The sequence below is a fragment of the Urocitellus parryii genome, chromosome 1 (assembly GCF_045843805.1).
Source record: "Urocitellus parryii isolate mUroPar1 chromosome 1, mUroPar1.hap1, whole genome shotgun sequence".
NCBI classification, from domain to species: Eukaryota; Metazoa; Chordata; class Mammalia; order Rodentia; family Sciuridae; genus Urocitellus; species Urocitellus parryii.
The window spans coordinates 64,128,657-64,144,363 of NC_135531.1; the positions used below are offsets into that span (position 1 = coordinate 64,128,657).

Genomic DNA, 15,707 nt, shown 5'->3' on the forward strand with positions numbered 1-15,707 from the left:
GCAGAAAGTATTTCTTAAATATCTAGTGTTAGATCTTTCAAACTGGAAAGTACTGGTTTATGCAGAAATAATTTATTTTTTCTATAGTTTTTCACATGTAAGTAGGTCAAAACAAAAAGCTATTTAAATTAATATTATAGCAAAGGTAAAAGTAATTTTTTAAAGCAGGCTTTTTTTTCCACAATAAAGTATCTTATCTTTCAAAAGATATTGCAAAAAAAAAAAGGTGTTGTTGAAACATATATTTAGGAACAGTGAATGTGATTATCTTCACCCCTTATTCTGAATTTATATAATGCATTTTAAAAATTAATTTAAAATTAATTAATCCTTGACCCATATTTTCACAATAAGGGTGAGGTGTGACTGGTTGGAGAAAGTTTTTAAGTAACAAATTCTAATATAAACAATGAATTACCACTATTCAGAATATCAATTAATACAGGCCAATGTATAAATATGTATAAATAAAATCTAAAAATGATTTAGAAAGCATTTTAGGATTTTTGTTATATCTTAGGGTTGTCACTAGAAAAGTTAATTATTGTAGCACTGTACTTAACAAGTAATTATTGAGAGTATCCTAGTGAATAGGATGCCAAATAATAAATTGTATTTTGTTATTTGTTTTAGTTTATGAAGTGCTAATTGTTTTAAGTATGCATTTTTATTCATATATTGTCTCAACCACTAAGAGTATGTGTGTTATAAAACTTCCCTGTATGAAAGTGCTTTCATCTAGTTTTTTCATATAAAAAAAAATTGCCTAGCACTTGACAGTCTCTATGGGGAGCTTTAAGCCTCTTTTTAGTGATCTAATACAGATAATTTTCCCTTCTCATTCAATTTATCGCTTAAATATATGCTAAAGGAACTAGATAAAAATGTGTAGCTAAAAGAACACTAAATAATCACTACTAATGAAAAAAAATTAGAATTCATTTCAATACCATCTTATTAATGTACAAAGACAAATGTTTGTATATTAATACTTAATGTAAGTTAGCATTATAATACATTTTCTTTAACCTCATAGTAGCAAATATTTGAAGTTAATATGTATATTGGAATATAATGCGTGCGTGTGTGTGTGTGTGTGTGTGTGTGTGTGTGTGTGTTGTTGGAGATCAAACACTTCAAGTGCTTCACACATGCTAGGCAAGCACTGTACTGCTAAACTACATATTCAGCCTCTAAATGTTTTATTGAAAAATTTAGTTATATGTATGGATGTTTTTCATAGTAGCCAGCATAAAAGGCCAACACAAAATTAGTACAATTAATTTTTTTCAGTTCTTCTATGAGCATTTATTTAAATGATGTCTGACCTATAGAGTTAGACTACTAAGAAAGAAAACATTTGAAAATTCAGAGGTTGTATCTAGTTATTGTCATACAGCTACTGGTTTCCTTAAATTAAATACCCCCTCAAAAATACAGTAGGAATACATGTCCTTTGAATAAAAAATACAAGAAATACAAAGATAAATGCAAAAAGTCTGAGTTCTTTTCCCCACACACTGATTCCCATTGTCAGAAGCAACAGACTATAACCTAATTGTCTGGGGTGTGCAGAGACTGTCCATACCACTTTCTCCTCATGCTATTCCTCCAGGTGGTTGCCAAGTTCCACAGATTCTGCTTTGCCACCCTTCCTACCATCATCTCTTATCATTAACTGGTCCCCATGTCTCCAGTCTTGTCCCTTTTTAATCTGTTTTCCACACTGCCACCAACCCATTCTAAAATTGAATGTTTTCCAAGATGCAATTCTGATCATGATGTCATACTTGCAAAAAAAAAAAAAAAAGCCTTTTGGGAACTTTCTGTCACCAGTGGGATAAATGGCTTATAACTACTGGCGCTTAGAAATTGATGGTCCAAATATACCTTTGGATTTTTGTTATGGTTAGTACAATTTTTTTTTAGACTGACCTAGTTACTCTTTCTATGGAGTATAGGATCATTTTCATTCTACTAAGTTTCTAATTTTGTAATTTGACAGTTTTTCTAATTATCCTATAGAAAAAACTATAAAACATTTTTGTCATTCTTAGAGTCCTGGAAGGGCTTATACTGTTTGAGATAGGAAGAAATAGTAAATTAATTTTTTAAAAAATTAGGACAAAATCACTGAGATATTTATTCAATCATTAGTGATTCAAGCAACAAAATTTGAATAAGATTCTGCCAGAAGACTGAAGGTTAGAATTATCTTCATGGTGGATGTAGGTGTTTTAATTTTGTTCCTAATAATTATCTTATAATTATTATATCCTAATAATTTTGTTCCTAATAATTATCTTATTATCTGATGTTTTGGAGCTTCCATAAAAACATCAGCCTTGTTTATTTTTTATTTTTTTATTTTTGTAGTTAATACAATACCTTTATTTTGTTTATCTATTTTTACGTGGTGCTGAGGATCGAACTCAAGGCCTCGCACGTGCAAGGCGAGCGCTCTACCGCTGAGCCACAACCCCAGCCCAAGCCTTGTTTATCTTGATAACATGAATCCTTAGCATTTAGAACAGTGCCTAGCACACTTCACAGGGATTTACTAAACTCGTGTTAAAGGGAAAAACCAAATGCTCATAGGCATTCTTTAATCATAGAGACTTAGAAATCAGTGCCTTCTGGAGAGAATGTTCTGGTTTTTAAATAGTTACAAGCAGCAATGTTAAACAAAGAGTTTTAGAGGTTATTTAGATTATTCTGGTGTCAGGTGCTGCATAAATCATTTTGTGGCATGCTCTAATGTCATTACTACTTGATACATGACAAATACAATATAAATATATACAGTACATTATTTGTACAATACAATACAAATAGTATACTACAAAGATGTTATGGCTTGGATGTGTGTGTACCCCAAATGCTCATGCATGAGGCAAAGCAAGAAGATTCAGAGAGGAAATGATTGGGTTACAAAAGCCTAAACCTGCTCAGTGAATTAACCACCTGCTGGTTAATTGAGTGGTAACTGAAGGCAGGTGGGGTGTGGTTGGAGGAGGTAAGGCATTGGGGGTGTGGTTTGGAGGAATATATTTGTATCTGGCAAGTGAAGCCTCTGTTTCTGCTGCCTGATCATCATGTGAGCTGCTTCCCTTTGTCATACTCTTCTGCCATGATGTTGTGCCTCACCCTGAGCCTCAAGGAATGGAGCCAGCTGTCCATGGAATGAGACCTCTGAAATGTGAGCCCTGAAAAAAACTTTGACCTCTACAGTCGTGCTAGTTGGGTTGTTTAGTCACAGCTGCAAAAAAAGCTGACTACAACCAAAGAGGAGTGGCTTCTAGAAAAAGAACACTTCCCAGAAGATGCACAGCAATGTTTCATTCACCTTTAAACAAGATCTTCATCTTGAAACAGTCAATAATGCATAGTACATGAATGAATCTTGTGATGTTGAGAAAGCCATTGAAGTAGGACAGCATTCATTCTTTGTCAGGGAACTATAACAATGAACTACCAATCAGTTTTTGCTTCTTGCTTAAGCAGCTGGTGAACTCATCCTGCTGTAGAAGCTACAAAGCATGGAGAAGTTCCAATTCTTGACAACATACCTATTCAAGAACAGTTGCTCTGCTGAGAAGTTGAAGTTTGTTAAAGTTTTTTTTTTTTTAATCTTAAACAAGCAAATATTCAACATCTTTAAAAAAATTTTTTTTAGTTGTAGATGGACACAATATCTTTATTTTATGTATTTTTTTTAATGTGTTGCTCAGGGTTGAGGCCATTTATATACGTTAGGCAAGTGCTCTACCACTGAGCCACAACTTCAGCCCTTCAACTTCTTTTGACTCTTAGACTATTCATATTATTTTATGTGTATAATGGGGACTTATAGTTCAAGCAGGATCATGGCAGAGGTTTAATTCCCAGTCTTACACCTTTTCCTAGAAAATATCAAAAACACAAAGAGAATGACAATAATATCAACAAAATCTCACATGCTGAATTATCAGCAAACCAGAAGGCAGAAAGAATAAAAACCTCTCTGAATTTCTGATTACTTGTAAATGTTCCAGAAGCAATTGAGACCCATATAAGATTTTATTAGAATCTTGGCCATCTAGCCAGAGTCTTTTTTCTGATCTCAACTTACTAGGTGTGCTTATGGGACCACATTTTGGCCAGCAAACATCATATCTGTTCACAACATTTTTTTTTCCTTTTTCTTTCAACATTTGTGGGTTAGGATGTGAATAAGATGGTAAATGGCAGCCTTCACTTTCGTGCATGAGAACACTCTTGGAGTTAGTAGAGAAAGAAGATAGAGTAGAGTATAACCTGAGCTCTAGATGTCCATGGAAACAGAGACCCCCAGCTACCTGAGTCCTCATTCCTGCCGTTGGACAATTTGGGAGAGAAATACAAAGTCTGTCATGTCTGAGTCACTGTATTTTGAAATTTCCGTGTTAAAACAGCTTAACCTGTGCTCTAAACAACACACTAGCAGCGGGATGCAGTGGTGTATGCCTATAGTCCTAGTGGCTTGGAAGGCTGAAGCAGGAAGATCGTAAGTTCAAAGTCAGTGTCAGAAACTTAGGGAGGCTCTAAGTAACTTAGTGAGACCCTGTCTCTAAAGAAATTACATTAAAAAAAAAAAAAAGGGCTGGGAATGTGGCTCAGTGGTTAAGCTCCCCTGGGTTCAATCCTCAGTACCAAAAAAAAACTAAACAAAACAAAATAAAACAAAACCAAAAAACACACTGCTTATTTTTGCTTGCTTTCCTCTTCTACTAGAGATTTAGAATCAGCCTATTGGTTGAAAAGTGAAAAACCCTGTTATTTTTTTTTTGAAGAATAATTTGAATTAACATCAAGAGAATTGAAGGTTTATGATGTTAAGTCTTCCTAAAGACATATTAAACATACATTTGTACAGTTCCTTTTTTGTATTTCTCAAAAGCACTTAAGCTTTTCTCTACTTCAATATTTTACATTGTTTATGAAGTTTTTTTTCCTACTTAGTATTTTATGTTAAGTTGCTATTTTAAATAGGTTCTTTGCTACCATTTTATCTTGTACTGGTTGTTTTTTTATATATATAGTATGCATGTGTGTGTGTGTGTGTGTGTGTGTGTGTTATTGATTTCTGTAAATTTACACTGTGACCTAATATATATATATACTAAATTCTCTTATTCATTTTTAAAAGTCTTTCAGATTATTTTTTTTAATTTCTAAACAAAAAATTACATTCTTTTCCATCATATTAATTTTATTTGTTCCCTTTCAACCTTTATACCTCTAAAAATTTCTTTTTCTTTTCTAGGTATGTTGCTTAGTACCTCTATAACAGAGATTGTCACTATGGGCATTTTAGTTCTCCAGAAGACAATGCCTGAGGACCATTTTCAGTTGTCAGATCTTGTGTGTGTGTTGCAGGGGCAGGGATTCCTTTGTCTTTTAGTGACAGAGGCCAGCAACACTTCTCTAAATACCCTGTATTACACAGGACAGCCCCACACAGAAGGCAATAGTGTCAAGATTGAGAATTCTAGAAAAGTATTGAATAATAGTATTGCTAGTAAACATATACATCTCTCTACCTTTAATGTAAAAGTTTTTAGTAGTTTCTAGTGATAACAGTCTAAAGAAATATCTGTATTCTTATGGATAATTGAATTTTACTAAATACCTTTCCAATTTGTATAAAAATACTAATGTTTTCTCTGTATCTATTAATAAGATAAATTATCTTGATATTTCATAGTATTTAACCATCCTTGCATTCAACACTTTATTATGATATGTCAGTCTTTTAACTTGCTACTCAATTTAATTGCTAATATTGTAATTAGAATTTCTGCATTAGGAAGTGAGCTTAGACTGTAATTTTTTTTTCCTTTCTCAGTTTTAGGCATGTGTGTCACGCACATTTCATAAATAAACAAGGGATCTTTCCTTTTGGATGTATTAAAATAATAATGAAATGGCCTGAACCTTTGTTTTGGTAAATTCAATAGTAAAATGGTTTGGGGAAAGCTTAACTAAATGACTTTTCTATTTTAACCCCCTTTGTGGTACTGGGGATTGAACCCAGGGCCTTGGGCATGCTAAACACTGAGCTGTATCCCCAGCCCTTTCTAACTTTTTGAAACAGGTTCTTACTGAATTACCTAGTCTAGCCTTAAATTTGTAATCCTCCTGCCTCAGTCTTCTAAGTAACTGGGATTACAGGCATGTTCCACCAGGCCCGAGTCTATTTTCTTCTTGGTAAATGATTTTTTTCTGTTTTCTATCTCTTTGGAAACCAATTTTCACAAATTATATTTTCCTAGAAAATTGTTCGTTTCATCCAGGTTTTCAAATTTGTTTAGATATGGTTGACTGAAATACAGTTTATTACTCTCCACTTCTAAGTCTTTAAGATAATTCCCTTAATTTGTTTATTTGAGCTTTTCCACTAGTGTCTTGATTGGATTATGTGAAATTTTTTTCTTTTTTAGTTTATTTTTATTTTTTTAAGATTTAGTCTTTAGTTATAGGTGGACACAGTATATTTATTTTATTTTTATGTGGTGCTGAGGATCGAACCTGGTGCCTTACACATGGTATGCAAAAGCTCTACCTCTGAGCCACAACCCCAGCCCCAGTTTATTTTGTTTTTAAGAATCAACTTTTGGATTTATTTATTTTTATGGCTTCTGACTTATTATTTTCTGCTTTTTATCTTTATTAATAGAGATTCTACTTTCTGTAGTTTCTTTTCTTCCTTTGGATTCTTAGCTTACTTATATTCATTTTTATATTTGATAATATATTTATAGTCATTATTTATATTTATCAACATAAGCATTTAAGACTGTTTTTTCCCCTCCATTTCTTTAGCTGTATCCTATCACTGTTACGTAGCTTTTCATCTTATTCATTTATAAATAATCTGTAGTTGTAACTTTTTCTCTTTTGTCTCAAAGGTATTTAGAAGGAAATTTTTTAGGCACCTCAGTGGTACAATTTTTTCATTTTGTTAATTTCCAGCTTCATTGTCTTGTAACCAGATAATGTCTATATTCATACTTTATAGACTTTGTTGAAGATCAGTTTACTGTAAATCTGTGGATTTATTTCTGGGCTTGGTTCTGTTCCATTGATGTGTGTGTCTCTGTTTTTATGCTAATGCTGTACTATTTTGATTACTGTAGATTTTTTTGTAATGTAATTTAAAATTTTTTTGTAATTTTTATAATGTAATTTTAGGAGTCTGCCTGCATTTTTGAGGATTTTTCATTCATATTCAAGTAATTTTAATGTCATTTTAAATTAGGAGTCAGGTGCCTCCAATTTTATTCTTTTTGCTCAAGATTGCTTTGACTATTTGAATCTTCCATGGTTCCACATGAATTTTAGGATTGATCTGTTCTTATGAAAAATGCCATTGGTATTTTGATAGGGATTTTATTGGCTGCTTTGAGTAGTATAGACATTTTAACAATATTAATTCTTCCAATCCCTGAATACAAGTTATCTTTCTATTTATTTGTGCCATCTTTAATATCATTCATTAATGCTTTGTAGGTTTTGGTCTACAGATATTTCACCTCTTTTGTTAAATTTATTCTTAAGTAATTTATTCTTGTTGATACTCTTGTAATCAGAATGTCTCTTTTAATTTATTTTTTGGCCAGTGTGTTGTTGGTATATAGAAATGCAAGTGAGGGCTGGGGTTGTGGCTCAGCGGAGCTGTCGAGTGCACCTCTCATGCATGTGAGACCCTGGGTTCGATCCTCAGCACCACATAAAAATAAATAAATGAAATAAAGGTATTGTGTCCAACTACAACTAAAATAATAATAATAATAATAATAATAAGTAAATAAATGCAACTGATTTTTATATGTTGATTTTTATATCCTATAACTTTATTGAATTTATTACTTCTATCAGCTTTTTTTGGGAGTCTTTTAGGGATTTGAGGTGGGTACTGGGGATTGAACTCAGGGGCACTCGACCACTGAGCCACATTCCAGCTGTATTTTGTATTTTATTTAGAGACAGGGTCTCACTGAATTGCTTAGCGCCTTGCTTTTGCTGGGGCTGGGTTTGAACTGACTGTCTTCCTACTTCAGCCTCCTGAGCTGCTGGGATTACAGGCTTGTGCCACTGTTCCCAGCATCTTTTAACATTTTATATGTATAAGATAATTTCATCTGAAAACACAATTTTATTTCTTCTTTTCCAATTTGGTGAATTTTTAATTTCCTCCCCCTCCCCTCCCCCTCCCCCTACCACTCTCCCTCCCCTCCCCCTCCTCCCTCCCCTCCCCCTTCCCCTTCCCCTCCTCCTCCTTCTCCTTTTCTTCTCCTTCTCCTTCTTCTTTTTTCCATAATAGATTTGATTAGGACTTCCAGTAGTATGTTGAGAACTGGTGAAAATGGGCATCCTTGTCTTGTTCTTATTCTTAGAGGAAATACTTTTAGCTTTTCACTATTGAGTATGATGTTAGTTATGTGCATATCATATATGGGCTTTATTATGTTTAGGAATTTTCCTTCTGTACACCTAACTTGTTGAGTTTTAATCATGAAAGGATTTTAAATTTTGTTAGATATTTTTTCTACACCTATTGGAACAATTATATGATTATTATCATTCATTCTATTAATGTGCCATGCCACATTTATTGAGTGACATGTTTTAAACTGTCTTGCATCACAGGGATAAAGATGATTGTGATATATGATGGTTTGAAAGTGCTGTTGGATTCAGTCTGCCTATATTTTTTTGAGAATTTTTCATTCATATTCTTTAGGTTATCAGCCTGTAATATTCTTTTCTTGTAGTATCATTTTCTAGCTTTGATATTAGGGTAATGTTGGCCTCCTAAAATGAATTTGGAAGTATTCTTTCCTCTTTAATTTTCTGGTAAGGATTTGAGAAGAATTGATGTTAATTCTTCCTAAAACATCTGGTAGAATTCACTAGTTAAGTCATCTAGTACTGTGGATATAAAAAGGAAAATTGATATTGAGTAAAACTACTAGCTTCTTTCACACAATTACATGCTGTTTCTTTTGTGCCTTTTTGTTGTCTTTCAGAATTATTTTTAATATAATTATTTAAATATGTAATGCATGGGTTCAAAAACCAAATAAACAAATGGTTACACTATGAAAATCCTCTCTCCATCTACCTAGTCCTCCTGCCCAATCTCGCTAACCATCGTTGTTAGCTTCTTGTTAACCATAGTTATTATTCTCTTCATGCACATCAGAGTAAAATATGAATTTATTCTTATTTCCCCCTCATTTTAAAACAAGAGACCTACTTTATACACTTTGCTTCTCAAAGTGGGAGAAGGAGGAAAAGTAGAAGAGGAGCGATGCAGGGAGAGGAGGCTGAGATGGAGCAGGGATGCACAGGTGCCTTCTTAGGTGATGGCCCTGTGCCATTTCTTGCTTTTTATTTTGGCTACAGTGGCATTCATTTTATAATGATTTGTTAAAATCTACATTTATGTTTTATGTACCATGCATGTTTTTTCACAATAAAAAAGGTTTAATAAATGAAGCCTATAACTTTATTCAAATGAGTACAATTTAATATTCAGCAATTTTATTTCTCCCATTTCAGTTTAAATACAATAGAGGAATATTAAATGACGAAAAATAACACTGGAAAGCTCTTCTTTTAACCTAAATGATCATATCTGTGTCTTTTTATAAGGTTTGTCACCATGGTGCCCATAAATTAGTAGATTCCATTTTAGCCAAAAAAATAAATAATAATAATACAGGTTTCAAAACGAATTTTCATTTTTTCTATTTTGAGTTCTTTGATGTAGTTTAAAATTCTTTTTGATTTGTTATATGATGCTGCTATGCAACAAAATCCAAAGTACTTTCTTTTGTTATTATATTTACAAAATGATGTTACTATTCTTAAGGGCTGGAATGTGTCAATTTAAGACCAGATGCCTCAGGCAGTTATTTCTTATCATTAGTAGAAGAAATGCTTTAAAGATTTTTCCCTTAATTCTGACATGTTTATGAGAAAATAAATATGAGCTTAACAGCTTTGCATTTCCCTAGACTCTAATGCAATAGTGGTATTATCACTGGAAGAAATGAAAATGTGGAGTGTAAATAACATTTAGATTCTGAGTATATTCATATATCCATACAAATTTGCATGTGTTGTTTTTTAACTCCTCAGAAGGTGATATAAACTTATTCTGTTATTGTTTTTTAAAATATGCTTTTACTTGTAGGTGGACACAAAACCTTTATTTTATTATTTATATGTGGTGTTGAGGATCAAACCCAAGGCCCCTTATGTACTAGGCGAGTGCTTTACCACTGAGCCAGGACCCCAGCCACTGTTCTGTTATTCTTTTTTTTTTTTTAAAAAAAAAAAAAAAAACATTTATTTTTTAGGTGTAGATGGACACAACACAATGCCTTTATTTTTATGTGGTGCTGAGGTTCGAACCTGAGTCCTGCCTGTGCTAGACTAGCGCTCTACTGCTGAGCCACAATCCCAGCCCAGTGTTCTGTTATTCTTAATGACATCTCTTGGCATTCTCACATCTCACACAAACCCCCAAAAGGGATAGTGAATGGGTTGACTATGGTGATTATGAGTGTTGGGAATGACAGTAACATTTATGCTCTTTTCCAGTTGTGCTTTGCACTCTGACCAGGTTATAGCTGGAATTTGTATGTGGGGGGATGGATTCCTTGATTAGCAACACAGTCTCTTCAGTTCCTTTTCCCCAAATTAGACCCATTTTCATTACCATCAGTGTGAGTTTCCAAAGCCATTTAATTCACATAGAGAGGTGATATAATTTAGACAACATCAGTGTGAATTTTTTTGTCTTTAGTCTCTTTGATGTTGATGAAGGAATGAAATAGAAAAATATTAATTACACCATTGCTAATTAATTTTTTCATCTGTGTGCTTTTGATTCAGAGACAAATGGGAATATTTTTAGGCTTATGGGAATTGCTCATTTATGTTTCTTATTTTCATTTTAACAATATAGTTGTTTTATTTTAATACAGGTACAGTCTGACAATTTGGGCTGGAAAAAATGATAACTATTCCATTGAAGATTTACTTTATATTCGAGACCATTTTAATAAAAGTCAAGTTTTCTATGACATTTTGGAACCACAAAACCATGAATTTAAACAGGCCATTGGAATCAAATTTACTCTCTAAGAAGAACATCTTCTAAATTATTTTCTGTTTTGGTTTCGTAATCCTCTGCTTTCGTCTGAATTAATTGCCGTATCATGATTATAGGCTTGTGCTCAGTTTTTCTAATCAAAAAGTGCTTATTATATGCTTACTCTGTTAGACATATGTCCTTGTAATGCTTCATTTATATAAAAGATTTGATAAGAAGAGACTTCAGTGGGCTTAGTATAATAATAATTTACCAAATGTTTTCCAAGCTAGATTGTAAATTTCTTCACAGTAAGGGTACATACATCTGTATCCTTTGCTCTGCCTGGCATGGTCCTGAGCAAGGCATTCAGAAAAATATGTTGCTTCTTTGATTTAGTAAAATTTGATTTACCAGAGAATGCCCTAAGGTATAATTTGCCTTTTGTTAATCAATTATTTTTTTTCTCCCAGAAAATCAATTAGTTTTCTAGAGAGAAAAAAAGAGTTTTGGTTTTGAATGCAGACAGATTTTCTTTACAGCCCCATTTTTGTCCTTTACTAGCCACAGACTTTGGGAAATTTTAATGACATCAACTCTCACTTTCCTCATCCATAAAGTGGAGAGTAAATTGAGCATTCTCTCAGAAAGTTGTGAGGATTAAGTGAGACTCACATTACACAGACATCTAACTCAATGCCTATCACACAGTTAATGCCCTACAGATAGTTTCTTTAAACAAAGACAACTTATGATTATGTACATTATAGATAGATGGTTCTAAAAGATACAACACAAAACACTGTAGACATATACTTAAATAGTTATAGTATTGCTACTTTAATATTCATCTCTAGTTGAGCACAGTGCTATTTGTCATATAATACCTAAAATTTCATTTCTGTGGTTGTTTGCCAAAAGTGAAAGGTGCAATTTCATATTAAAATTTTTACAATTGTAATAAAATTTTTTTAATTACAGTAAAAATTTTGTTTTCTACAATGACATACATTAATTACTTTTGTACAAAGACTTGACTTAATAAATAAACTGCATTTTGATGAAATTTGAAATAAAATTTATTTGTCCAGAAGGAATTGCTACTTGATTATCTTACCCTTGATAATATTTTTAAATATTAATATTATAATTCCTTTATATTGAGAAATCTATAAGCAGAATGGCACTTAGATTAAGATGTAAAGGTGTTCTTAGGAACAAAAAACACCCAAGGGAGTTATAAAATGTATTCTGTTAAAGTAAATTTTGAATGACTATCCATATGGGAAAAATAACCTTGAATCCCTACTTCACACCATACATGAGTAATTTGAGATCTTAGGCCTAAATGTGAAAGCTAGAACTATAAAGCATTTAAAAGAGAATAAGAATATTTTTGTGACTTTGGAGTAGGCAAATGATTTTTTTTTGCTTTTGTTTTTAATAACCAGAAAGCACTAACCAGAAAAGAAAAAAATGATAAATGAACTTTATTAAATTTTAAAACTTCTCATCAAAAAACCATCATTGACACATACCTGACAGGGCTTATATTTAAAATATATGAAAAATTCCTGTAAACTCATAAGAAAAAGCCAAAAAAACTAATTAGAAATGAGAAAAGACTTGAAAAGATGCTTCACAAAAGAAGATAGTCAAATGGCCAAAAGAATATGAAAAGGTTCACAATCGCATTATTCATCCAGTAAAGGCAAATTTAAACCACAATGGAATACCAATATATACCAACGAGAAGGGCTAATTTTTTTTTTTTGTACCAGAGATTGAACCCAGGGCATTGACCACTGAGCCACATCCCCAGCCACCTTTTATTATTATTTTATTTTGAGATGGGGTCTCTCAAAGTTGCTGATGGCCTCATCACGTTGCTGAGGCTGGCTTTGAACTTGCTATCCTCCCGCCTCAGCCTAGGGAGCTGCTGGGATTATAGGCATGTGACACCCTGCCTTGCAGAAAGGCTAAGAATGTTAATGAGGACCAATGGTGCATTGTAGGAAAGAAAGGAAAGCAGTTTGGCAGCTTCTTATAAAGACAGTATCTATACCCAGGGCCCAGCCATTCTCACTGTAGCATAAATTCAAGAGGAAAGAGCTAATATGTGTGCATAAAAATATCTCTACAAGAATTTTCATGGGGTTGGGGCTCTACCTCAATGGTACAGTGCTTGCCTTGCACATGTGAGACATTGGGTTCTGTCCTCAGCACCACATAAAAATATTGTGTCAATCTACAACTAAAAAAATTTTTTTAAATGAATGTTCATAACAACTATATTCTTAGCCAAAAATAAACTAGAAACAACCAACTTTCCATCAATTAGAAGATTGCTAAATGGCAAAATCACTAAAAATGTTTGAACTACTGATACGTAAAACAAAAAGGGTAAATATTAAAAACATGCAAAAGGAACAGTTTACATGAGCCACATAGTATAAGCATCCATTTATATGAAGTTCAAGAAGAGCCCAAACCAGTATATTGGGATAGAAGTCAGAACAGTGGTTACCCATGGGCATGGGTAGGTTATTTTCTAAGATGAGGCATATGGGAATGTTTGGGGGTTGATGAAAATGTTCTGTATCTTGTTCTTGTGGTTATTTCAATGTGTATGTAGTCAAAAAATTATTGAACTGTACATTTTACTGTATGTAAATTATATGAATTTCATGTGGAAAGATGTTATAATCTATCTTGGCAGGTTGTAAAATAACATTATGGTATCATACTATTTATGTAAAATTGTATGTATTTATATTTATAGAAAAATTTTGGAAAGAAGTTCAAACACAAAAATAGGTAAATGGTTAAGTATTAACTATTTGTCCCTTCTCTAGTTCTCCAGTCTAACGTATTGAGATCCCAAAGCCTCTGAATGCTATTGCCGAAGACTGGCAGAGCAACCCTAACCCTAACTCTGATAAGAGATTCATTCAGTTGTTCAAAAATTCAGAATGACTAACTTATGCTATGTGCATGATTTCAGTCAGTTATTTCCCTGATGTGACCAAAAGACCTGACAAGAATAATTAGAGGAGAAAAAGTCTACTTTAGGACTCACAGTTTCATAAGTCTTAGACTATAGCCTGCCGACTTTTTTTATTTGGAACCCGAGGTGAGGCAGAATATCATGGTGGAAAAGTATAGGGGAGGAAAGCAGCTAGGGACATGACATCAGGAAACAGAGGGAGCTCCACTCTTCAGGGACAGAATATATACCCCAAAGTCACGCCCTCAATGACCCACCTCCTCCGGCTGACATTCACCACCCAGTTAATCCCTACTAGGTACTAATGCACTAATTAGGATAAGACTCTCATAACTGAATCATTTTGCATTGTCTCATATGTGAGCTTTTGGGGAACATCTAAAATATCTAAACCATAAGAGCATATATGAGTATATCAATTAATTTTGTAGAACTATTACACACCAATTTAAAAATAATGAATAATAGAAGGAAGACCAGAGAGCAGAGAAAGGGAATCAGGGGAGGGGGTGAGTGAGCAAGGTATTAAAATAGAACAAATGATGTTATATGCATTTATGAATATGTCAAAATGAATTCCACTGTTATGTATGAATATAATGAACTAATAAAAAATTAAAGAAAAGCACAGTTGATTTTGGCCCTGTAAGAGTGATAGAATTGCTAATTATTCAAATATGTACTAATTTATCCAGTGGGAAATTATTAAAAGTAATTTGGAACAGTTTGCTTATTTGCTAAGATTTTGGTTGTTTGCACACACACCACACACATATTTAATTGGATATCTAGTGAATATATAGAAAAATGCTATCTAACTTCATTAACTAAGATGTAAGTCTACCTTGTAGGAGCTTATAACCTACTTATAGTCATACAGTCATGAATCAATGCAAGAAAAATGACAGTAGTGTAAAGAAATTCTTTCTATAGAAAATGAGAGGATAATGAATAAGTGGAGCCAAGAACAGCTGATAATGAGGTCTTCAAGTAGTAGGGAGGGATCCTAGGGAGCTCTGGGGACCTCAGCAGCAGGAGCTCAGGGTATAGTGTTCCAGTGGCCCAATCAATGTCAGCCTTCTACTTGCTGTAATTACTTCTCTCCCCTCTTTATACCCATCATCCTTTGGTCTGGGCACCAGTCACCTGTTTTATTTTTTTAATGAGAATCCCATGAATCCTCCCAGCTCAGTAGGAACTCTGAGGAAGGAAGGAAACAGGCATCAAATCTCTCTGTCTGATGTGCTGAGGTTCCTACCCTAAGGAGCTTATGTTCTAATAGGGAGAGACGAGAGCGAGGGAGAGCGGGAGCGGGGAATGATGAGTTGCATACTTGCTAAAACTCCTGGATAGATCTGGGTGTGGTGAGAGCCTGAAGGAGACAGCAGGGAGGGCACACTTGGGCTGTGTGTTGAAAGATGAATTGGGTTCACTCACAGGTAGGGCCTTGCAGTCGGAGGGGGCACACCAGCCAGTGGGGAAGATACTGATCTGACATAGACATTTTTAAAAATTACCCGTGGGATACTAGACTCTGAGGCAGGGCCTGCATTCCTTTTCTGTACTAAACTTTGT

General features: G+C 33.6%; 1 protein-coding gene across 2 annotated transcripts in view; it reads left to right on the top strand.

Annotated features, from left to right (window-relative positions):
• Positions 1-14,710, top strand: part of Fam151b (family with sequence similarity 151 member B) — a 30,713-nt gene extending 16,003 nt beyond the window's left edge. Inside the window, exon 6 of one of the 2 annotated variants that reach the window (XM_077796111.1) lies at positions 11,019-14,710. In XM_077796111.1, the coding sequence (XP_077652237.1) occupies positions 11,019-11,178 (160 nt within the window). In that variant the 3' untranslated portion in view covers positions 11,179-14,710. Of the gene's footprint in view, positions 1-5,284; positions 5,502-11,018 lie in introns of those variants that run through there. The other variant, XM_077796114.1, reaches the window with a different exon arrangement.
• The last annotated feature ends 997 nt before the right edge of the window (positions 14,711-15,707 follow it).